This window comes from Chrysoperla carnea, chromosome X (genome assembly GCF_905475395.1).
Source record: "Chrysoperla carnea chromosome X, inChrCarn1.1, whole genome shotgun sequence".
Lineage (NCBI taxonomy): Eukaryota > Metazoa > Arthropoda > Insecta > Neuroptera > Chrysopidae > Chrysoperla > Chrysoperla carnea.
This window is the reverse complement of record NC_058342.1, coordinates 27,537,377-27,559,904: the sequence shown is the minus strand read 5'-3', so window position 1 is coordinate 27,559,904 and position 22,528 is coordinate 27,537,377. Positions and strand designations below refer to the sequence as shown.

Below are 22,528 nucleotides of genomic sequence, written 5' to 3'. Positions count from 1 at the left end.
CCAACAAAGTTGGCAAGAACGATTTTGTTTATAAAGATTTCGTAATTATAACTTAATAATTTCTCTTCCAGTACTGTTGATTATTTTAATTCTCTTCCAGCACAATTATGTCTATTAATCGAGGAAATAAAACTGAAAAAGCAATATGACCCAGATACCTGTGTGTCCTCAATACAGCCCTGGTTCTACCCGCAATTCAAGGTAGATTGAGATCATCTTTGGGCGCTTTTTTTCTCAAAAATTAACTTGTATTTCAATAATCAACATTTAAAATGTGAAATTGGTTTTCGCATTTGAATTTTGACGTCCCTTGCAACCTTTGGCTTGGAGCACACGCTTTAGTTGATCCACCCTTGGTCCGGCACTGACTCAATAAAATCATATTCATGCGAATTGCCAACTAAAGGTTTTTCTATTTCCAGACACCACATTTTTTTATTCAAAATTTAAAAGGACTATTGAGTTATATATTTTTGCCGATTTTAAGCATTTTTTGATCATTGAAAATTTTTACCTAACCTCACCCTTTTCGAGATATAAGCATTTGACAAAAAGAACCCGGTTTTTGACAAAACTCATTATTAACGAAAATAAAGATTATTTTGTTGTTTCGGTCAAAAATTTACTTTGAAAGCGTTTTAGATATTATTTTTTGGACGATTCCGAGCATTTTTTGGATATTGACAATTTCTACCAAACTTTACCGTTTTCAATATATAAGGTTTATTCCCGAAAATTCGAAACGAAAGATTAACTTTGTGGTTCCGGTTAAAATTTTTTTTTTTTTTTGGAAACCGTATGATATTATAATTTGAATCATTCTAGCACTTTGACTGTAAAAATTTTTTACCTATCTGACCTCGCCGTATTCGGTACATAAGCGTTTATCTTAAGGAGAACGATTAGAACGATTTTTTATGATAATTCACGCCTACGTGCACGCTTTTTTGTCACAATTGATACACTATTCATGATAACAAATAAAATTCTAAATTTTCTAGGAAAGAAAATTCATTTAGACTTACCATGAAAAACTATGTCATAGCACGATCGAAGCAAAAAATTTATACGAAAACAACTTTGTTAAAAACAAAACGCGTCTCTACAATGCCCACGTAACAACGGAAAATAAATAAACTTTAAGCATACAGTAAAAAAAAACTTCAGAGGAGCACGGCTCCGTCGCTAAAATAAAAGTAGCGAGCAACGAGAATGTGAAGATAATAGTTGTGGTGTCTCACCTGTCTTCACCTCGCTTTGCCCGACTTCGCTAAAAAAGCGTTCTTTTTTTGTATCCGAGCTTGTACGTGAGTATATACGTCGACATTCATGAGATTATTTGGGCACTTAAGTAGATATTGTGGCTTTAATTTACCGCAGCAACTCATAACACTTGTCAGTCATAGCAATGATATACTTGCAAAGCAAGACGAGAGTGTGTAGTCCAGTAAAAAAGCTCAAAATGGTGAAATATAGAAATAATGGTCGTAAAATTACGTGTGAAAGCTTGTTGAATTCGGAATGATGTTTAGAAAAATGTGCGTGAAGCTTTTTTCAGCAAATCTTAAATTACTAAAGTTATAAACAATTAAAGATGAAAAAAAATTTACTTCATTTTACGCCAATATTTCAAAAATATTAATATTTTAGAAGTGGAAATTTCCAATAAAAAATTCCCACTCCCAAAAGTGTCTCTCTATTATTTATAACTAGCGTGATACCCGCCTGTTTCATAGGAATTAAAAGTAAAAAACACCGCTTTATAGCCTCCACCTCTCTTGATATGCACAGTTTTCACGTTACGAGTTAACAACAATCTGAAAATGACCCAAAAAATTCCCGCCGTTTAATTAAAATTATAAATAATGGAAATAGACTTCCGGGATCAATTTTGTAATTTAAAGTTATCGGACTGTACAGAATACTCATACAAATCAACAAGTGGGAAACCTCTTATCTATCTGAACCTTGAAGAAGAAACATATTCTTTCACCTTCGAACCTTTAAGGTGATTCAATGCACAGTCTAAATAAATTTCTTCTCTACAACGTCAAACATGTCAAAAGATGTTATTTTATTAATAAAAATATACAATGAAGGAAAAAATAGATCCACACAATTGAGAAGACATTTAATAAAAATATCTCTGTGTAGCCTTTTATTTAAATAAATGAAATCAATTATGAAATTTATCCAACAAGCGTAGGAGATTATGGATATGAAAAATTGTTTATTACGTAATCGATTGCAACTAAAACCGTATCTACACAACACTTGATGAATAAAGTTTCAATTAAAATGAGAGGTATTAACACGTACCGAAAGTGAAATCCGTGGAAAAATTAACGGCGCAATCATATCGGATAAGGGTTTGTTCGGATAAGGGTACGGCTCGAAATTTTTTGTACATTCATAGTTGTGAAATTCAGTCTACTATCTCTATATATTATAAATGCGAAAGTAAGGATGTTTGTTTGTTACGCATACATCAGAATAACACATGAGCTATAAATTATAAAGATATATTTAAAAAAATAAAATTTAATCCGATATTTACCAGGGTTCGAGGATATATATCATGATATATATCCGATATATATCCGATATATATCACGTGAATTTTTATGATATATATCAATACAAAAATGATTTCTACTTCCCAAATTTTGATGGCATTGGAGTAGAGTTAAAACCTACTAATACTAACCTCAAATCGTGTCGTGTCAGAAAAAGTTCGTTACTAAAGAGTAACTTTAAGTAAGATTCAGAATCGGAAGATGATCTAGCTTTATCTTCCTTGCAGTCAAACCAAGCACAATTATGAAACGACATTTTTTTTTTTTTTTTTGATAATTAACAGTTTATTAGGTACAAATGACTGATGACTGATTTATAATTAAAAGACTGATTATACTCTAGAGTTATTATTTTTAATGTTTATTGTTTTGTTGCCTAAGTGTAGGTATGACCATTGACTGATAACAATTTATAAAATTGTTTTTTGTTTTAAAGTTGATGTCTTCTGTCCGTCTGTCATCACGATAACTCAAAAACGAAAAGAGATATCAAGCTGAAATTTTTACAGAGTGCTCAAGTAGTAAAAAGTGAGGTCGAGTTCGTAAATCAGCAACATAGGTCAATTGGGTCTTGGATCCGTGGGACCCATCTTGTAAACCGTTAGAGATAGAACAAAAGTTTTTGTTCTATTCAAACAACTTTTGTTTGAAACATTTTTTTGTAAACATCATTGTTTACCTGTGAGGTCGCAAATAAGGCTCAAATTGTATAGTATGTATGTTATGGCTATATCAGTTATATATGTGTGACATGTATGTATGTGTAATGTGACAGAGTAATCAACACTGTCTATACATGGTATTTCAACAATTAACTCAGTCAATTGATTGTTTTTATTTGTTTTTTTATATTAACTTCTTATAAATGTAATAAAATAATAAGAATTTGAATAATTATAATACTGATATAATGGAGTATTTTGAAGACAACGAGTATTTCATTTTTTCATCTTTCTCCAAAATAAACATACTTTTTGAAAGATCCACTAAACTCCTTCTTCTTTTCTTGTACTTGCTCCCTAGTAAAAACTGAGTTAAATTTTAGGCCTTAATATTTAGAATTAAAAAAGTTTTCAATAAAAAGAGTCATTTTTCTCAATTTTTCAACTTTGGTAATTTTTTAACCATATATTTAAATTTAATTGAAAGCTATTAAACTTATATAGTCTTTTTAAGTAAGTATTATAGAAGTCTCAAAAAATTGATCTAAATCTGTGCCATAGTTTCTTTTATATGACGATTTGCCCCGTTCGGGTCCTAAGGACCCGGGTGTGGTATGCGTGTTTACTCCAGGGAGGTATGGTAAGGAAGGGTTAATTAAAGAGAATCGAAAAAAATACACTTGCAAAATAATTTCTGCGTCCCGTGCACGCAAATTATAAGAAAGCTTTTTTCATTTTTCTATCCCTCGAAACAAGGCGGTCGAAAGCGATAAAAAAATATTCAGCTCTGCATTCATAAATTACAAAGGAGGTACATGGAAGCATTCGAATGAGTAAAAAATGATCCCCATTAGACTATTTTATTTATTTATTTATTTTTAAAAATTTTTTAAAAGGGGCGATTTTTCTGATGCCAAGTATATTTTGTGCTTTTGAACATTTCATTGGCTGAAATATTTGTATAATATGTGGGTATATCAGACATTGTACAGGAAACATTTCAGAAAATCGTATAAACATGTTTAATTATTACGTGTAGTATATTATATGTATATATAAGTATGTTGAATATTATACAATAACATACCCCCAAGTAGGCGTCAAGTTGGGAAACATGATTTTCCTTTTCGAAGTAGACAGTATGTATTCGTATATGCGCTTCTCCGCGTGCGCCTTTCTCTCCCGACTCCAGGAACCGCACACAAAATACTATGAACGAATATTCCCGAGTATTGATGTCGGGATAATCTTTATCATATACATGTTAACATGAAAACAGAATTTTCAATGTGAAAACTTGTGTCAATATAATCGGATGTCTTGTTATACGCTATAAAATAAACGTGTTTTTAACTATTTTAATGACAGCTCGAATATTTTTGCATTCAAGTGTTTGCGAGTTATTCCGTAACGTTTTTTTTTTAATAAACGTTTTTAAAATTACATTCAACTTTCCTGATTTTTCATTAGATTTCCTTTTTATTTTTATTACCCCATTGGGATATGATGATTGTCCCAAACGCATTTATCAATAGTCAAAACATGTAAAACTAAACGAAAAAATTTTACCGAAAAGTTTTTTTGGAGTCGGTAAAATTTTTATTATCATGAAAATATTTTAAAGTGTATAACAATTTTCATTTAAATTTAATGGCAATGTCGTTAACAATACCCTCGGCTGATGGGTATCCAACGGACGGTGATTCTCCACAGCCTCCAAGACGTGTTGTGAGTCCATTGTTGGAAGTAAGACGACCACATTGTACGTTAAATTGTGAACATTGTAATACAATTTTGGAGGATAGATTTAAATATATGAGTAAGCTTCAAAAAATCAAAAAAATTACCGCCAAATTATTTTCCATAAAAATTAATTATGTTGTTCTTTTATCTAGAAATTGTGGATACTGTCGCAAAAGGACATTCACCAATTCCATTACGGCCAACCATTGATGTTTGCAAAGAAGAAGTTGCAAACTTAATGAAGAAATGTTGGTCTGAAGATCCAGCGGATCGTCCCGATTTTCATACATTAAAAACTACAATACGTGAATTAAACAAGTAAAACAATTTTTTCGTAATTTAATTTGTTCTATTTTTATTAATTTTTAACACAATTTACAGAGATTATGAAAGTGGAAATATTTTGGATAATTTGTTGTCCCGCATGGAACAATATGCGAATAATTTAGAAAGTTTGGTGGAAGAACGTACAAAGGATTATTTAGATGAAAAACGTCGATGCGAGGATTTGTTACATCAAGTTTTGCCACGGTACGTAAAAATTTTTCGTATAAAAAAATTTTTTGTTTCAATTTTTGGTAAAGGCAAAAAGTAAAAATACAAATTTGTGGAATAATTTTCAAAATATTAAAAATTGAAAATTTTCTTTAATTATTCAGACTTCGAAATTTTGTATCCTTATTTTTCGTCTACATTCATGAAGTTAAAAATTCATCAACAAAGTTGAAAATAAGATAAAAATAATTTCAACCTTAAATCTAGACAATTCATACATCCTTTATATGGATGGGAAAACTTTGTTTTTTTTTTGGAAACATTTTGAGTAAAAGTCTACCTACACAAAAATTTTTAGCCTTTAAATCGAAAAATGTTGTCATGCTTAGACATCCTTTAAAGAAATTTATTCGAATTGTCCAATATAAAAATCCCAATAAAATTCAAATTTGGAAAAAATATTGCTTTATTACCTCGACTAATTTTTGTTTTTTTTCTATCTCTTAGATCTGTTGCCAATCAATTAATCAAAGGATTACCAGTAATCGCCGAAACATTCGATCAAGTCACCATTTATTTCAGTGATATTGTGGGCTTCACTTCGTTATCAGCCGAAAGTACTCCACTACAAGTTGTAAATTTGCTCAATAAGTTGTACACATGCTTTGATGCGATTGTCGAAAATTACGACGTCTACAAGGTTAGTAAACGAATTATTTGAATTTTTATTCTAAAGTCATAAAAATCAGGAGCTACGTTTGCTAAGCGAATTCCTTCAGAGAAAATGGAAAAAATAACACATTTTTCTTAAAATCGAATATTGCATTTTTTATTTTTCAAGAATTTTTATTTCGAAAACTAAACGTTTAGAGAAAAAATCACATGAGTACTTTTTTACTTAAAACTGGTCAAAAAATATAAAAATATCTTTTATTTTGAAAAAAATTCTTGCTACTTTATAGGCATTTTTATAACAGATACGATATGCAAATTGCATAACGAACAAAATTAAATCATATTATTATTTCTCTAGCCTATTTTTTTTAAGTGGTATTATACTTGCTCGTACTATTTGACTTGGCTGGAACTCTTATGCCAAACTCAAGTATAATTTGGAAATTATTTGCATATAGTAATAATAAGTCTTTTATTAGATTTTAATTGCGTTATCCAAAACAGGTTGAAACAATTGGAGACGCATATATGGTGGCATCTGGTCTACCAGAACGTAACGGAAATCGGCATGCTAAAGAAATCGCTCTAATGTCGTTGGCATTATTAAACGCAGTTCACAAATTTGTCATCCCACATCGCCCCAAAGAACAACTCAAACTGCGTATTGGCATGCACACCGGTCCTTGCGTAGCTGGGGTGGTTGGTCTAAAAATGCCGAGGTATTGCTTGTTTGGTGATACCGTAAATACAGCATCACGCATGGAATCGAACGGAGAAGCACTTCGAATTCATGTAAGTCAAGCCACAAAAGATATTTTAGACACATTTGGTACGTTCATATTAGAACGACGTGGAGAAGTTGAAATGAAAGGTAAAGGAAAAATGGTCACTTATTGGTTAATCGGAGAAAAACCACCAATTGAAAATAATAAAATGACCCAAACAAATCCAGAAATCAAAGAGCCAAAAATGATTGAACCAAAATTACCAACCATTCCAAAGCCGGCATTGGTTCGTGGAACTGGTGGAACGAAGGCTCCAAAACGCGATAGTGGAATTGCAACACCCACTGTCCGATTTTATAACAATGTTGACGAGATGTCAGCCAGTGAACCACTGTTGAGCTCTCGAAAATAAATAAAGCAAACTTAAGCGTAGTAAATTTGCCCATATTTTGACCTGTTTCTTTCTAATGGTCTAACTTGAATTGTGAAATTTCTTTTAATTATAACTTATGGTAGGTTATCCCTCTTTTCTGGGAATGCTCATAAAAATGTTCAAATATGGCTTTAAAAAATGCATGCTCAAAGAATCATTTTCATTTATTTTTAACTGTTAGAAGTACAACCTTCCCCCCTTAGAGGGATACACATCCTACCCAGGGCTTAAGTTATGATTAACAAAATTTTTGCGAGTCAAATTCTTAAAAATAACAATCGGTTAGAAAAAAATATGTGTTATATCGGCAAATTGAATCGGCTAAGTTATACTTATTCTATTTTTTCATAGTAGTGCACCATTTTCCCGACCCCATCCACGAAAACCCTAAAAATCCTGATTCATGAAAAAAATCTTCCATTTTAATCTGTCGTCATATCCTGTTTTTTATAAAAAGAACAAAAAATTTTATGTACAATGTATATCCCAAAAAAAATTTGTAGTGAAAAACGTGTGCCAAATTTTTCGTACCCATAATGCCTAAAAAATGTTTACAATGAATGGCAAAAATTTATATATAAATATATATAGAAAAATTTATAGTAATTGTTAATCCCTTTTGAAAAAAAATTTTCCGTAAATATTTTATTGTCATAGGGTACATGAGCGTAACTGAGGAGATTTTCCCATCCTTTTAAAAATAAAATATATTCGATATTTTTTCAACACTTAGCAGAATCCCAGTCAGGAAGACTTCATTGCAGGACACTTAAATCACGACTCTGTTCGTATAAAGCGGCGACATAAAAACCATGACCAAATTTTATCAAGTAATATATGGGTACAGTAGAACATGTAATTTTTCAAGAGCCAAGGGATCGATCGGACAACTAGACAATGTATAGATAAAAATCTAAATTTTGATATTTTATTGATAGATCAATGAAATTAAAATTTTTCCAGCAAGCTGGAAATCGTTTCAATATCTTCATTTAGTCCTAAATGCATGCAATCTGAGTTTACGCAATTCCAGGAGGTGTGTATAACTTTTGGGAGCCCAAAAACTAAGAAATTTTTGCCCTTTTTCAATTTTTTTTTTTTTGTAGCTCGAAAACGGTACGTTCCATGAAAAATTTTATTCCATTCAAAAGGGCTAAATTCTGTGTCAAGTGAGTATCTAAAACTTCAAATTCGGTTCGATTTTAATAAAATTTAACGTGTTATAGGCATCTCAATTTTCAAATTGAGTCTTTTTCAAAACCTAACCTAATTCAAAATCGGTTTTTTTTCTTTCTCAGTTTCACAATTTTCATAAATATGAGGTGTGTTTAGTTATAAAATGTAAAGTTTCCACCTAAATCAGCAATTTTCCCGATTTCAAACATTTAATTTCGACTAAACCACTGAATTAAATTTTAAGTTTTAGATATTTATTCGACCTAGAATTGAATCCGTTATTACTGAATGGAATGACACTTTCCGTCCAACGTACCGTTTTTGTGCTGCAAGCAAAAAACTGGAAATTGGGTAAAAATTTCTTAGTTATTTGCAAACTCTAATTATACGCATTTAGGATCAAGTGAAGATATTAAACCGACTTCCAGCTTACTGGAAATTAATTCCTCAAATCACTTTTTATGTATTATATTTGATTAGCCTACAAAATAATTTTATAATACGTATAAAGTAATTTTTTGAAGAAAATCTAATGAAGTAAACACGTCCTTGCAAAAATACTCTTGATCTTGCAAGGACACATTTACAAAATCATCGCGTAAAATGCTTAGGCTTGTATTTTATTACCGAGAGGCAGAAAGATACTCTTAACATGTTCGACAGATTTTTGTAGATCCCAAAAATATTACTAATTTATGAAGCCAACTATTATTGAGTATTGTGTGATTTAGTCTTCAAAACATTTTTAAAAAATCAATGACCAAGGAGTTTAAGCCTCCTTAGAATCCTTATATAGTTACGCCCATGTCCTTATCGGGCGAAAAAATTCGCTCAAAATGTATCTGTGCCAAAAAGAAAAATATATAAATCAAATTCATAGTTTCAAGAAACAAAAATTGGGCCTAAATTCCGTATATTGTACCTATAGATAATTGAAAATTATATAGATTTAAGAAATTTTATGTTGCTTTTTTTAGACTTAAATATCAAAACAGGGTCCGAATCCCATTATTGAGAATGGTTTGCTAAATTTTTATAATGTAATATTAGGTAAAAAAAGAAAATTTCCAAAAAAGAAAAAACTAAATAAATAGGGTCTCAAAATTTATACGAAGAAAAAAAACGCTTTTCTATTTGTGTTTTGTAAAAATTTCTTATAACGAGACAAAAAAAAAAATTTTCCAATAAAAAAATATGGTGCTTCATTTTTCTGTAGTTTGTTTCAGGGACCAGGCATTTTTCATTTTCACGGTCACATAATGACGACCGTATTAGTTTTTTAATTAAATTATTTTTTCAAAATAAAACTAGAAAAATTTTATGATTGTTAAAATAAAGAAAATTTATTGAAAAAAAGAGTCGAAAATTTATTATATGTCATCTTAAGTTTAAAAAATATAATAATCTATTGTTAATTTCATATAAGTTGAACTCCTTTATCATAGTACCTTAAAATCAACTTATATGGAAATATAAAGGTTAGACTAGGAAGTATTGGCTTATGGCTTCCGAAAAATTGTTTGCATAATTATTTCTCTTCAATACTAAGTATACACACCTAACCTCACAATTTTATTGACTTAATGTATAATAGAATTCGAGTGCTCTCACGCAAGTCAATAATATTGACCGATTTAAATCGTGATTTGAACAAAGACAATATAAGTATATTGACGATTTCTTCAATATTAATTTGATGAATATATTGATTGATATCTCAGCCGATCAATTTATTGATCAATATCGACTAACTCAATAATATTGACTGTGTGAGGCGAGCCTTGGAGAATATATGAACATTACTGGGTATTTATATGTAGGAAAACCTGAAAGAAAAGGTGTTTTTATTTTTAAATAACATATAAACTGACTCAGACAATATTTTATAACTTAAATTTTTTACTAACCAATTTCTACCTACTACAAAATAATCACCTTCTGCTTTACGTAATTTTACATGTTAAATATGTGCTACAAATATTTTTTTACCGGCATATTATTCCAAAGTGTAAGACCAACTTTCAAACCATCCTTCAAGAAATACCGGTCTTCCAAAAAACTACCGATAATTTTTAAAAACAGCCAAAACATAACCCACTATTAAAATTTATTCTACTCAAAACGGGACAGGTTGGAGTAATTCTAGAAGAATATTTGCTTCACGCTTCTATGAATTTATATTTCACAATTTTTCCCGTTTTTGATGGATTTGCACTTGAAAAAGCTTCTTTATTGGTTAACTTAATCTCGAATATTGGACAACTTTGACTTTTGAGACTTTTTGCTTCTTCTAAGCTCGTATTCATGATGAAAAAAATTCACCATTCAACCTTTAACAACAATTCGAAAGTCAAAAGTGTATTTTAGAGCATCGATAACTACAATCAAGTTGATCTGAACTGAATACCAGATCATACTGCCGTTTAAGAGAATGTGGCAGCAAACTTGCTGAAATAGACTACAATATAGAGTCCGTTTTAATGTGCTTGGCAATGCCTGATCCGGCCAGCTAAGTAAATGAAAAGACTTTTCATAGTTCATCCAATTTCCAATAAAAAATATGATAATTAATTTATTCAGCACCTATTATCAGCTAAGATGCGCATTTCCTAACAGCTCTAGCTAATATCTCGAAAGATGCGATTCTTTGAATTGCCTTAACAATTTTAAACTCAAAATATGATGAAATCCCGTTTGATCCACAGAATCAGTGACCAATGGTCAATTCCAACTAACCTTAAATTAAGCATACCCAAAAAAGGGGTAAATATGTTAACAGATAGTTTTTTTCCGAAAATCCCACTTTTCACATCAATTCGAAAATCGGTACGGAAGAATGGAGAAAATTGCATTTAAAAAATCAACTTTAAATTTTTTCTAATCTATGTGCCACTACATCCTAGTCTAAGCAAAAAAATTAAAAAAAAAAAAAAAAAAAGAAAAAAAGAAAAATTTTAAGGAAAAACAGTATTATTCATATTATTATTATTGTAAAATTTTTAAATGTTAATGTTTTCAGATAAATATGTAAATTGTATTCAGAAAAGAACAAAAAACCACAAAAAAAAAATGAACAAAATGCGAGCAGTCAATGCCGATATTTATAAATTTACAATTCAAATCAAAAATATAGATATTAAATATTAAATAAATTTGTTTTTTTATTCACCTACCCTCTCACTCCTGTTGGTTTATTCTCGTCGTTAAATTTTTTCGGTAAAATTTGTTATATAAAATTTTATTTGCCTTTATCGAGAATATACTATTTTTTTAGTTCGGCAATTTGTAATACATTTCTGAAAATTGCAGTAAAGTATAAAGTATTCACTCAAAAATTTACGCTTATTTTGAAGCTTTTTCATGCATAAATTAAATGAGAAAATTGAATAATTAAGATTTTTTCTAAGCTACTTTTGTTTTACAATGATTCAAAGAGGTTTGCTTCATGAGAATTGAAATGGACAGTGATATTGAAGAATACTTTATTTTTGTTAGGCATTTTTATTACATATCTGTACTTACATTCAAAACCGGAAAGGCGAATCAATGGCACACGTTGGCACGAAACCACAAAAGGCAACCGAAGCAGTAAAATTTTTCTTGTTAATAATTTTTAAAAATTATTTATTTTGGCGCTCAAATTTATTTATTATCGATACTGTAGATTAAATTTAAATTTATATTTAGCGCCTCTAGCGTTTGCTGTATCAATCAACTACTTCAAACTTCACTTCAATTGATAAGCGGCAAATATTCAAATATATATAATGTAGATTTCATATTCTTATATATAAGTTAAGTAAGCTGAAACTATTCATAATATATGCTCATATTCAATCATAGAGTGTATATAAACTCTGTATTCAACATTGTTTATACAGAGTATTTCAACAATTTGCTCAGTCAATTGTTTGTTTTCATTTTGGGTAATTCAATTAAAATCTCATCTCGGAAAGTGAAATTCTTGGCAGTTAGTCACCCGTTAAATCCGCACTTGGTCAAGAGGGCTTACGAAATAGAACAGATTCAATTCGATTGGTATATGGTTAATTAAAAGTCAACAAGAACAGGAACAGTTATTACTGCAAAATATACAGACCATTCAGAGTAATCATGCCATTTTTATTCAACAAATCAACAGATGGCATAACGCTTTTATTTTTACGAAGTAATGAAAGTACTAATTTTATATAAAATATTATATGAACGGCTATTATTAAATATAAATAAATATTTTTGTTTACGTGAACTGTAAACAAAATTAACGGTACATTTTGGTTCATTTATCTTATTACAAATTCGGATCATATAAAGTTAACGCTTCCTCTATTGAAAAATATAATAGCTTACTCCTTCTCCTAATATAGTCATGTCCAAATAATTACAAATCTAAATGAAGATTTTTTTCCAAAATAGTCTTTTCCAATTCTATATTTTTATTATCTTGTAAAATTTTATAAAATCATATTTTATTTAGTTATAATTTATAATATGAAATAATTTAACAAGAAAAAAAGATTACCACGTGGCCAATTTATGAATTTCGAATGAGTAAATACGGGGGTTGTCAAATATTTTTATTTTGCTAATTCTCCATTTTGAGTCCTTTTAACGAAGGAAGATAAAAGAAAGTGTCAAAAGTAGTTCACTTTTATTTTTTAGCTGAATGGCTTGAAATTTGATATACTGTTCTCAAAGACGTTTCTAAGAACTTTTCCCTGTACAAAATTTCTATCATCAGGGACCTGGGAAATTTTTAATTACTTGGCCAGCTTAAAACTAACTCATACTTATTGAGGATGTTCAAATAAGAATTGAATAAAGAAAACAAATTCATTTTATGCTATCCAAAATCTTGGAAATTGTAATTTTTATGGTAGCGGATGACAGATATTTCGTTTTTTCGAGTGTAAGGTAAAATGATTCATAGCACCGATTTTTATATCAAAATTTGGCAACCCTAGACGAATATGTCAAGTTCACAAATATTAGTACAAAATAACGATAGCAGGTGGCATGTGTTACAAAATGAAAGGCTTGTATATTATTTTGCTAAATGTTGCAAAGTGACAATTGGAATATTTTATTTATAATTTAAATAGAATAAAAATAAATGAATATTATAAACAATTTGTTTATAAAAAATTAGTTGCTATGGACAAATTTAGAATATTATTAATTCATTACAAGTCTTTCTTCGCAAAGAGATACGTTGTTGTAAATACGAACTGAAATATTTTTTTAAACTCAATTCAATTTTAAATAACGAAGAACTTGACAATGCCGAAAACTCCGATTCCATTAATTAATAATCAACCAAGTGTCTATCTTACAAAAAAGGTAAATTTTAAAACGTTTCTAACTGTGAAATTGTTAATCATATGTTAATTTTTTTCAGGAATGTATTGAAGCAGGATTGCCTTTGAAAGCCAGTGTCGTTCCAAAGTCTCCTGTTAAGAAAAGTCTAATCGTTCCTGATGATTCCGGAGCAGAGAGTGTTTCATTCATCGAACCCTCAGAAAGTAGTATCCTTTTTAATAACAGATATTCATCGAAGGTTTATAGAAGAAAACGAGATTTACACAAAATTTTCATTTCGCCTAATTAACCGGACAAGTTAATTATTTTTTTGAATTGAGGTATTTTTTTCCGGATTTACTGCACTAAATGTATTTCTATGACACTAAAGAACATTTTTATGAAAAAAATTGATTATTTGAAATTTTTTTAATGAGAAAGTCCTCTCAAATGCGAAATTTCCTCTGGGAATCCCTTCCAAATTACTGGAATCTATTTCCACTTTTGTTCCGTCTAGTATACTCTACATACCTTATTCCAACTCATTTGAAAAATTGAACGAAAGGGGATCGTTGAACGCCCTTCTGGTCTCCATTGTCTCTCGATACAATATAAACGTGTGTTATTTTAAGTGGAAAATTTACTTAAAAGGAGCATCTTTTATAATTACGGAATCGTAAAAGGAGTACAAATTTTAAATTTAAGATTCATATTAGATCTTTTTGAAATCTCGAATGTCCAATTCGAGAAAAATGATATTAATTTTTTCCTTAACAAAATCAAATTTAGATTTAAGTATAGTTTATGATCCAACTTGCGGCAAAACCTATTTCAACCAATGTTTCTACGACGTCAAGACAATCGGACAAGGTTCCTTTGGCGTTGTATATCGTGTTAGGTTTCGTGAAGATGGTCAATTGTACGCCATCAAGAAATCCAAATCTAAGTTTTACGGCAAAAACGATAAACGATTGAAATTAGAAGAAGTGCGAAAACATGAAATGATACCGAAACATCCAAACTGTGTGCAGCTGTATAGATCTTGGGTTGAGGATGGGTTTTTATATTTACAATTGGAGCTTTGTAACACCTCACTAGAGCATTTTGCATCCCGAAATCATAATATTTCCGAGGAAATGTTATGGAACATTTTAGCTGACATGTTATCGGTAAGTAAATTCTTCGCCATTTTAAATTGACAATCAGAAAAACCATAAAAGAGGGATTGGATCAAAGGATTGATAATAAAATAAGATGGTAGACTTATCATGGAATTTCTTGAGATCCTTTGAGGCAAAGAGCGTTAAACCAGAACAATTTTCTCAATAACCCTGAAACGAGGAGCCTGTAATAACCCAATAAATTCAATATGCCTATTCAAAATTTGCTTTTTTTTTTTTGAAAAGCGCCATAAGATAATGTTTTTTGCATAAACAGAATCTGTAATAAATTTTCTTCATGATGAAAACTTTTTTGTAGCTCAATCACCGATTATTTTTTGTACAATTAACATTATCGTGAGTTCATCCATAAGGTAATGTGTTAAAAATCACAATTTTAGAATGAAATAATTCACAATTTAGCTCCGTAAAAGGCCCCAAAACAGTTTATTGTGATCAAGAGACTTTAAATTATTTACCGTAAAAAAATTAACATTCACCGAGTTTGCTCAAACAACCGGACTACTTTAAAGAGATAATAAATAAAATAAACGGGTATTTTTAGCTAAGAATCATACTAAATACTATAATTTCTTTTCTAGGCGGTGAAAAACCTCCATGACAATAATTTAATTCATTTGGACATCAAATTAGAAAATATATTAATGTGCTCTGATGGAACATGCAAGCTTGCTGATTTTGGATTGGTTTCAGACGTAAATATGGTAAGAAATTTTGAAACTATTACTTTGTTTTTACTCTGGGTTAATTTAATAATAATAATGGGTTTTAATCTCCGTTTTCCTGACATATACGCCTATAACAGAGGCCATCCACATCATTATTTGATAATCTTTATTTATTTAACTACATACATATTTACAATTACATTTTGATGTGGGTGGATTCGGTTACTTCGTTCTTATTCAAGCGACGACAATGTGATCAATTCTACCGCCCCTATTAATTTAATTGTTCACATTGCCGCTGTGTGGATTCGAACCCGCAACCTAAATCTAAATAGACGAACGGTCCTAGTCTAACGCCTTAGACCGCTCGGCCATTTAGGCTCTGGGTTAATTTATAAAATATACAAATAGAGCTTAGAAATATTGATGTTACAAACAAAATTTTGGTATAGCTATTCATAAAATCTCCTAATTAAAGATGCAAAAATTTGGCTTTAATACAGTAATGGGATTTTTTAATACAGTAATGGGATTTTTTATAATCTAAAATTGAAAGAGGAAAAAAAATGTTTGATACAAAATCAAGGAGGCGAGCAGAAAGATTTCTGTGTGATAATTATTTTAGAGATACAGAAGATTTAAGTAAAAAATTTCTATTTTGCTTTTATAATATTTAACTCGATCAAAAAAGGTCATACGGGAATGCCTTTGTACACATTTTTATTAGGAAGTTCCTGTAAATCTGTCGCATCGTAACAAAAGCAGATAGGGGATATTAAAAAGTAACGTATTTTGCGTGATGTATTTTTTAATAGTCCCTTTAGGGTAGATTTACCGAATTCCCTTTTAATTTTTATTGTTTGCTTTTTTCTAGATCAAACCTGACACCGTTGAGGGAGACCAAAAGTATTTGGCTCCCGAACTTTTAAGTGGTCATTTTACCAAAGCTGCTGACATATTTAGTCTTGGTATTGTTATGTTAGAATTATCGTGCGATTTACTCCTGCCATCAAATGGGGATTTATGGCAAGAACTTAGGAATGACAAATTCCCGGAAACAACTAAAAGTAAGTGGTTTTCTTTAAATGAATGCATTTATCTTATTCTTAATGAATTGAAAATTTTCCGGATCTTCTGAAAGAGATATCCCGGATTAGGAAACCTTTCGTAGAAGAAAATCTTGTTAGACATGAAACAGAAATAATAAACTTTTGTGTAATATTTTTATAGACGTACCAAAGGAACTTATGGGAATTATTAAAAAAATGATGGCAAGTAACTATCTTAATCGACCAACGGTCGATGACTTACTGAATTTGGAAAGGATTAAGGATTCAAAAACTAAACGAGTAAGTATCTACACACTTTCGATCACTAGCTTAATCAGCCGTTGTATTAACGGCTTATCGCCCTGAAAATCCTAGAAAAGTCAGATAATTTTAATATCGGTTAAGGAAAACGAATTTCAAAAATATTCTAAGTCTCTAAAATTGAATTCTGTTTACGAAGAGCTAATTCTTCATCAATATCTCGAAATGTAAATATTCTGTATCAATTATAACCAAAAAAAATCTTTTTTTTTTTTGTTTTTTTTGGATTCAATTGATCGTAGTAAATATTTTTAATTAGAATCTGAAAGGCTTCAAAGAAGGATTGTGAAAATTTCACAATATTAGTACAAAATAATAGTTCTTTATTTTCTAATTTTTTGTGAATGTTTTTAGCGAGAGGTGATCGATTTATGTGACACATGCGGGTCTACGTCGGGAACAAGTCAACATTCCACCGATTTCATAAACGTAAGTAATTAACAAAATTTTTAATAATTTATAAAATTGTAGTAATAATAGATTCACATTTACAAATACTTTCGTCAAACTTATTCATCTTCAAAAATAATTTCTCGTTTATTTGTAAGCGTGAATCCACCTTAATAATGAAAATTTTACGCGAAAAAATGTAAAGAGAATTTCTCGTTCTCAATTACCAGGCAGCTCTTCGCTACTAAACCTGATATAGTACTCCAGGATATCTCATTCAAGACTATGTATGTCATTGAATTCTCTGCGGACGCAGAAACGGGCATAGTCTTGAAGGAGGAGCAAAAACGGATTAAATATCTTGATCTCCTACAAGAACTACGACAGCTACACTCTGCCTACTCGCTACTCTTTCTCGATTGGCAGTTTCCCACAAAATAAAGAACTATAATTTTGTACTAATATTGTTAATTTTCACAATCCCTCTTTGAAGCCTTTATTTATATGACTTAACGGGATGACAATCGAATTGTCCAGCTGAGTTCAAAGAGAGATTGTGAAAATTAACAATATTAGTACAAAATTATAGTTCTTTATTTTGTAGAAAACTGCCAATCGAATTATCCAGCTGTCTCAGCTGGACAATTTGATTTTCATCCTGTTAAGTCATATAAATAAAGGCTTCAAAGAGGGATTGTGAAAATTAACAATATTAGTTCAAAATTATAGTTCTTTATTTTTTAATTTTTTGTGAATGCTTTTAGCGGGACATCATAAATTTATGTGACACATGCGAGTCTACGTCGGATACAAATCAACATTCCACCGATGTCATAAACGTAAGTAATTAACAAAATTCTTAATAATAATTTATAAAATTGTAGTAATGATGGACCCACATTTACAAATATTTTCGTCAAACTTATTCATCTTCAAAAATAATTTCTCATTTATTTGTAAGCGTGAATCCACCTTAATAATGAAAATTTTACGCGAAAAAATGTAAAGAGAATTTCTCGTTCTCAACTACCAGGCAGCTCTCCGCTACTAAGCCTGATTTAGTACTCCAGGATATCTCATCCAAGACTAAGTATAGATAGACTAACTTACCCCTGACTCGTAAGATAGACGGATCTTCGTACGTCGCGTGGACTTACGGACGTACAAACTACACGGCCACAAGTCAGTGAATTCTCTTTAAAAGACGTAGCTGGCTCCTGAAGATTTATATATCTCAAAGAGATGGGTGGCTGTGGAGTGTAAACCCTGTATCCTCCCTCCCCCCTTGGCAGGCTTGAATTCGTTAATATTTCACATTTAAATAATAATAATAATAGTGGGGTTTAATCTCCGTTTCTCAGACCACGTCTATAACAGATGCCACACACATCATTATTTTTAATCTTTATTTATTTCTTAAATTACATCCGAACGACAGTGTGATTAATTTACCACCCTCTTAACTTTCTTTGTTCACACTGTTGCTGCCTGGATTCGAACCCGCAACTTCCCAGCCAGTAGTAAAAGCAAGTTAAGACGCCTTAATAAGCTTAGCTGCTACTCGGTTAAAAGAGATTAAATATAAGTCATTAAACTTAACTTTTGTTATTTAATGTACAGGTGGAAATTAGCGACGACATATCCAATGACATTCAAGTAAGTAATAAAACGAAATTCAAAAAATATCGAAAATTTTGTTTAATTATTTAGCGGAAAACCAAGGCATATATCGAAATTTTTTTTCTTATTTTATCGTCTACATTCATGAAATTATAACAAAATTCATCATTAAAGTTGAAAATAAGATACAAATAATTTCAACCATAAGTTTAAAATTGCCTTGGTGCTCGTTAATAATGAAAATTTTACTCCAAAAATTGAAAAGAGACTCATTAAACTTAATTTTCGTTATTTAATTTGCAGATTCCTAGCTCGTCAGGAATAGAGGAGATGGTGGCGTGTACGTCAACTCCAGCCGGTATTGGACATTCAAGTACATTGAGTATCAACATTAATTTCTCACCTATAACAAGGTATGTTTTTGGAATTTCTTATTCTTCAGGGAATAAAGTACGGTCAAATAAAAATAATGAGCTAAAAAAAATTGCTCAAAAACGCAAAAAGATATCAACCTGAAAATTTATAGCGTGTTCAGGACGTAAAAAGTGAGATCGAGTTCGTAAATGATCAACATAGGTTAAGGTCTTGTGCCCGTAGGACCCATCTTGTAAACCGTTAGAATTAGCACAAAAGTTTAACTGTAAAATATCTTCCTTATAAAAAATAAACAACTTTTGTTTGAAACATTCCGATTTGCCGGAAGCTTATAAAGAAAAAATTAATGTTTTCTAATTTTCCCCGTGAGTTTCGAACAATTTCGGGTAAATTTAAAAAAACTGCATGTTTCTAGAACTTAAAAAAGTAATTTTGGGAAGTTTTTCCGATTTTCCGGGGGATTAGAATGCGGGAAATAAAATTTTTCAAAAAATTATTCTAATTTGACATTATTTTGAGTCGATATCGAAAAATTTATCTTTTCGAAGGATTTGCGAAAAAATCAGAAGCAGAATGTCACAAATTTACGAAATTCGATTTTTCGAAGATTTAGGAGAGAGGCCAGCTGCCTACTTGCCGACATCCTTGTATTATGCAAATGGTTATTCTAAACAACTTTTATTCTTTACAATCTTTGAAAAAAAAAACCAAAATTTAATTTTTGGGTTTTTTCCATACGTCCACATAAGAACAAGATTCGACAATAACTTGCTCCACTCATTAAGTTGTTTTTAAGTAAAGTATATTTTCTTCGTTTCTTATTTAGCGATGCAGATGTACAAGCACACCCTTGGGATCGCCAAGTTACTCGAAGGAAGAAGACACAAGATAAAAAAGAGTTCGTGATTACAACAACTCCAAAGAGTGTTTACAATAAAACACGTCTTTATACGACGGCTCTTGGAAGAAGACGTCTGTTTTAAGAATTTTTTTTACAGGTTTTTTTACACAGTTATAGTCAAAACCGGATATACCTGCTTTGAAAGAATCGTAGAAATCTGGTCTTTACATCCGATGATAGAGTTCGTTCAAACCAAAGAGGCATCAAGCAAGATAGTTTGTATGATGTATATGTATGTGTTCATATTAACAATATTCATATTCTCTCTCTTGTTTAGTGCCCCATTGGTTTAAACAAACTCCAAGCGATTGTTTTATCTACATGGAATAATAATTATCTTACAGAATCAATTTTATGTCTCTAAACAAGTTGTAACACCAAAAGTTGTCTTTTGTAGACATTATCTTATTAACCAGTTAGTGGCCAATTTGCGGCGTTTTATCAAAGACCGCATCGAAACCACCTACAAGATGCAGATATTATTGGCGCTGGCGTTAAAAAGTCTTGACCGGGTCGATGTGTGTACCGGTATCAAGCTGTTTAAATCGCATCGTGCCTCGTCCTATCAGTGGTCAAATAATACTGGCCAATCCATCTGACTGTTCGTAGAACATCCGCTCTGATTCGTTTGGCGTTATACCAATGTCGCCTGATGGCGCTGTAGTACCCTGTGATATGGCAGGGTATGACTTAGTATATTTGTTTCACGAAAAAGGGTGAATTTAGTAAAAAAGCTACCAACTTAACCCATAGTGACATAATAATTACTGATGATTAATTCCTACCAAAATTGATTGCGTTGCATACTATAAACGATATAATCGGTTTTGACTGTAATAGAATTTATATATAATAAAAGGTAAATATATTATATACAGGGTGAGCCATTTTAATCTAAGCATCTGAATATCGCGTCAGAGGGTCTACCTATTAAAAAATGACCTGAACAAAAATTGTATAGTTTGATGGGAACATCATGTTCTGACAGATTTGATCTACTTCTTCGAATTTCTTTAATAGCCAATTTAGATCCTAAACGGTAAAAGATAGAATGACATTTTAATCCTCATTAAAAAAAAACTAACATTTTTTTCATTGTAGAAAAAAGTAGTCATGGACAATAGAGGGCATTCGCCTTTGTCCATGACTTTGACCTACAATTATCTATAAACCTTAAGCGTATTTTCTTTCCATTAAATGTAATAATGACATACTTTTATGTCGCATTTCCTCCGAAAGCTAACGTTTTTCGAAATAATGTTTTAAATAAAAATTGTTAGTTTTCTGCATGAGGATCAACTTTCTAATTTAAAGTGTTATTCTCTCTTTCCTTTTAGAATCTAAATTGGATATTAAAGCAATCTGATGTCAGAACATGATGTCCACCATCGAAGCGTACAATTTTTGTTTAGATCATTTTTTTAATAGGTGGCGCCTCTGGCGAAATATTCAAATGCATAGCTTGAAATGGCCTAGTCTGTATATCAGGGGCTAAAATTGAAATTCTGCAAAATTAATTTTTGAATTTCAATTTTTACTTCTTTCATTTTTTTTTTATACAAAAATATAAGTTAAAGATAATTATTTACAAAATAATTTTTTGTTATTAATAAGTCATATTTTTGGCAATTTTGTATATACATTTATTTATACATCTGTATACATCTTTTTGTATTATGTATTGAAAATTTTTCTAATTAATTTAGAAATTAATAAATTTTCTCAAAATTAACGCAAGAGAAGTAATTTTGAAAGAAAACACGATAGCACAAACAATAGAGAATAAAAACTAACTCTGTCCTCAAAATTTAAGGAATATCGCTGTTTTAAACAGTTCATTTTTTTCAAATTTGATGGAAGTTAAATTACTTTTCTGACGAGTAGTATGAAAATTTCAACCTGCCAGACCTTTATTATATTTTAAATATCGGTCGGTAATCAGTGAAAATGCATTGTTTTTTCCAAGTATCTTTCCAGTTTTAAAAACTTTAAAAATTGTCACACTGTTTCTTACGTCGTTTGCGTTAATTTTCAGACGAGACAACCTTTATAAGAAAAATATTTTTTTATATTAATAATTATATACAAATTTCGAATTTAAGATAATTATTTACAAAATAATTTTTGTTATAAGCCATATTTGGCAATTCTGTGTATACTTTTATAAATACATCTTTTTGTATTATGTATTATTGAAAATTTTTCTAATTAAAACAGAATGTCTCAAAATTAATGCAAGA

The 22,528-nt window shown here is 30.4% G+C and overlaps 2 protein-coding genes across 2 annotated transcripts in view; both read left to right on the top strand.

Moving 5' to 3' along the window:
• Nucleotides 1-8,551, top strand: part of LOC123302169 (atrial natriuretic peptide receptor 1) — a 69,526-nt gene extending 60,975 nt beyond the window's left edge. Inside the window, exons 11-14 of the mRNA XM_044884996.1 lie at nt 5,134-5,299; nt 5,363-5,512; nt 5,984-6,176; nt 6,656-8,551. Of these exons, the coding sequence (XP_044740931.1) occupies nt 5,134-5,299; nt 5,363-5,512; nt 5,984-6,176; nt 6,656-7,288 (1,142 nt within the window). The 3' untranslated portion in view covers nt 7,289-8,551. The remainder of the gene's footprint in view (nt 1-5,133; nt 5,300-5,362; nt 5,513-5,983; nt 6,177-6,655) is intronic.
• Nucleotides 8,552-13,695: 5,144 nt separating this feature from the next.
• Nucleotides 13,696-21,335, top strand: LOC123302233 (membrane-associated tyrosine- and threonine-specific cdc2-inhibitory kinase). The gene is made up of 11 exons (XM_044885080.1): nt 13,696-13,825; nt 13,884-14,010; nt 14,573-14,952; nt 15,546-15,668; nt 16,507-16,699; nt 16,863-16,981; nt 17,357-17,431; nt 18,157-18,231; nt 19,013-19,048; nt 19,316-19,425; nt 20,214-21,335. The coding sequence occupies exons 1-11, from the start codon at nt 13,766-13,768 to the stop codon at nt 20,368-20,370; spliced, it is 1,455 nt and encodes a 484-aa protein (XP_044741015.1). The 5' UTR covers nt 13,696-13,765; the 3' UTR covers nt 20,371-21,335.
• The last annotated feature ends 1,193 nt before the right edge of the window (nt 21,336-22,528 follow it).

What these genes read in the sequence shown, in the direction of transcription:
- LOC123302233 (XM_044885080.1), top strand. Translation starts at nt 13,766, where the DNA reads ATGCCGAAAACTCCGATTCCATTAATTAATAATCAACCAAGTGTCTAT. An exon ending in CATCGAACCCTCAGAAAGTA is followed by an intron (nt 14,011 to 14,572) that starts GTATCCTTTTTA and finishes AATCAAATTTAG; the next exon opens with ATTTAAGTATAGTTTATGAT. An exon ending in ACATATCCAATGACATTCAA is followed by an intron (nt 19,049 to 19,315) that starts GTAAGTAATAAA and finishes TTTAATTTGCAG; the next exon opens with ATTCCTAGCTCGTCAGGAAT.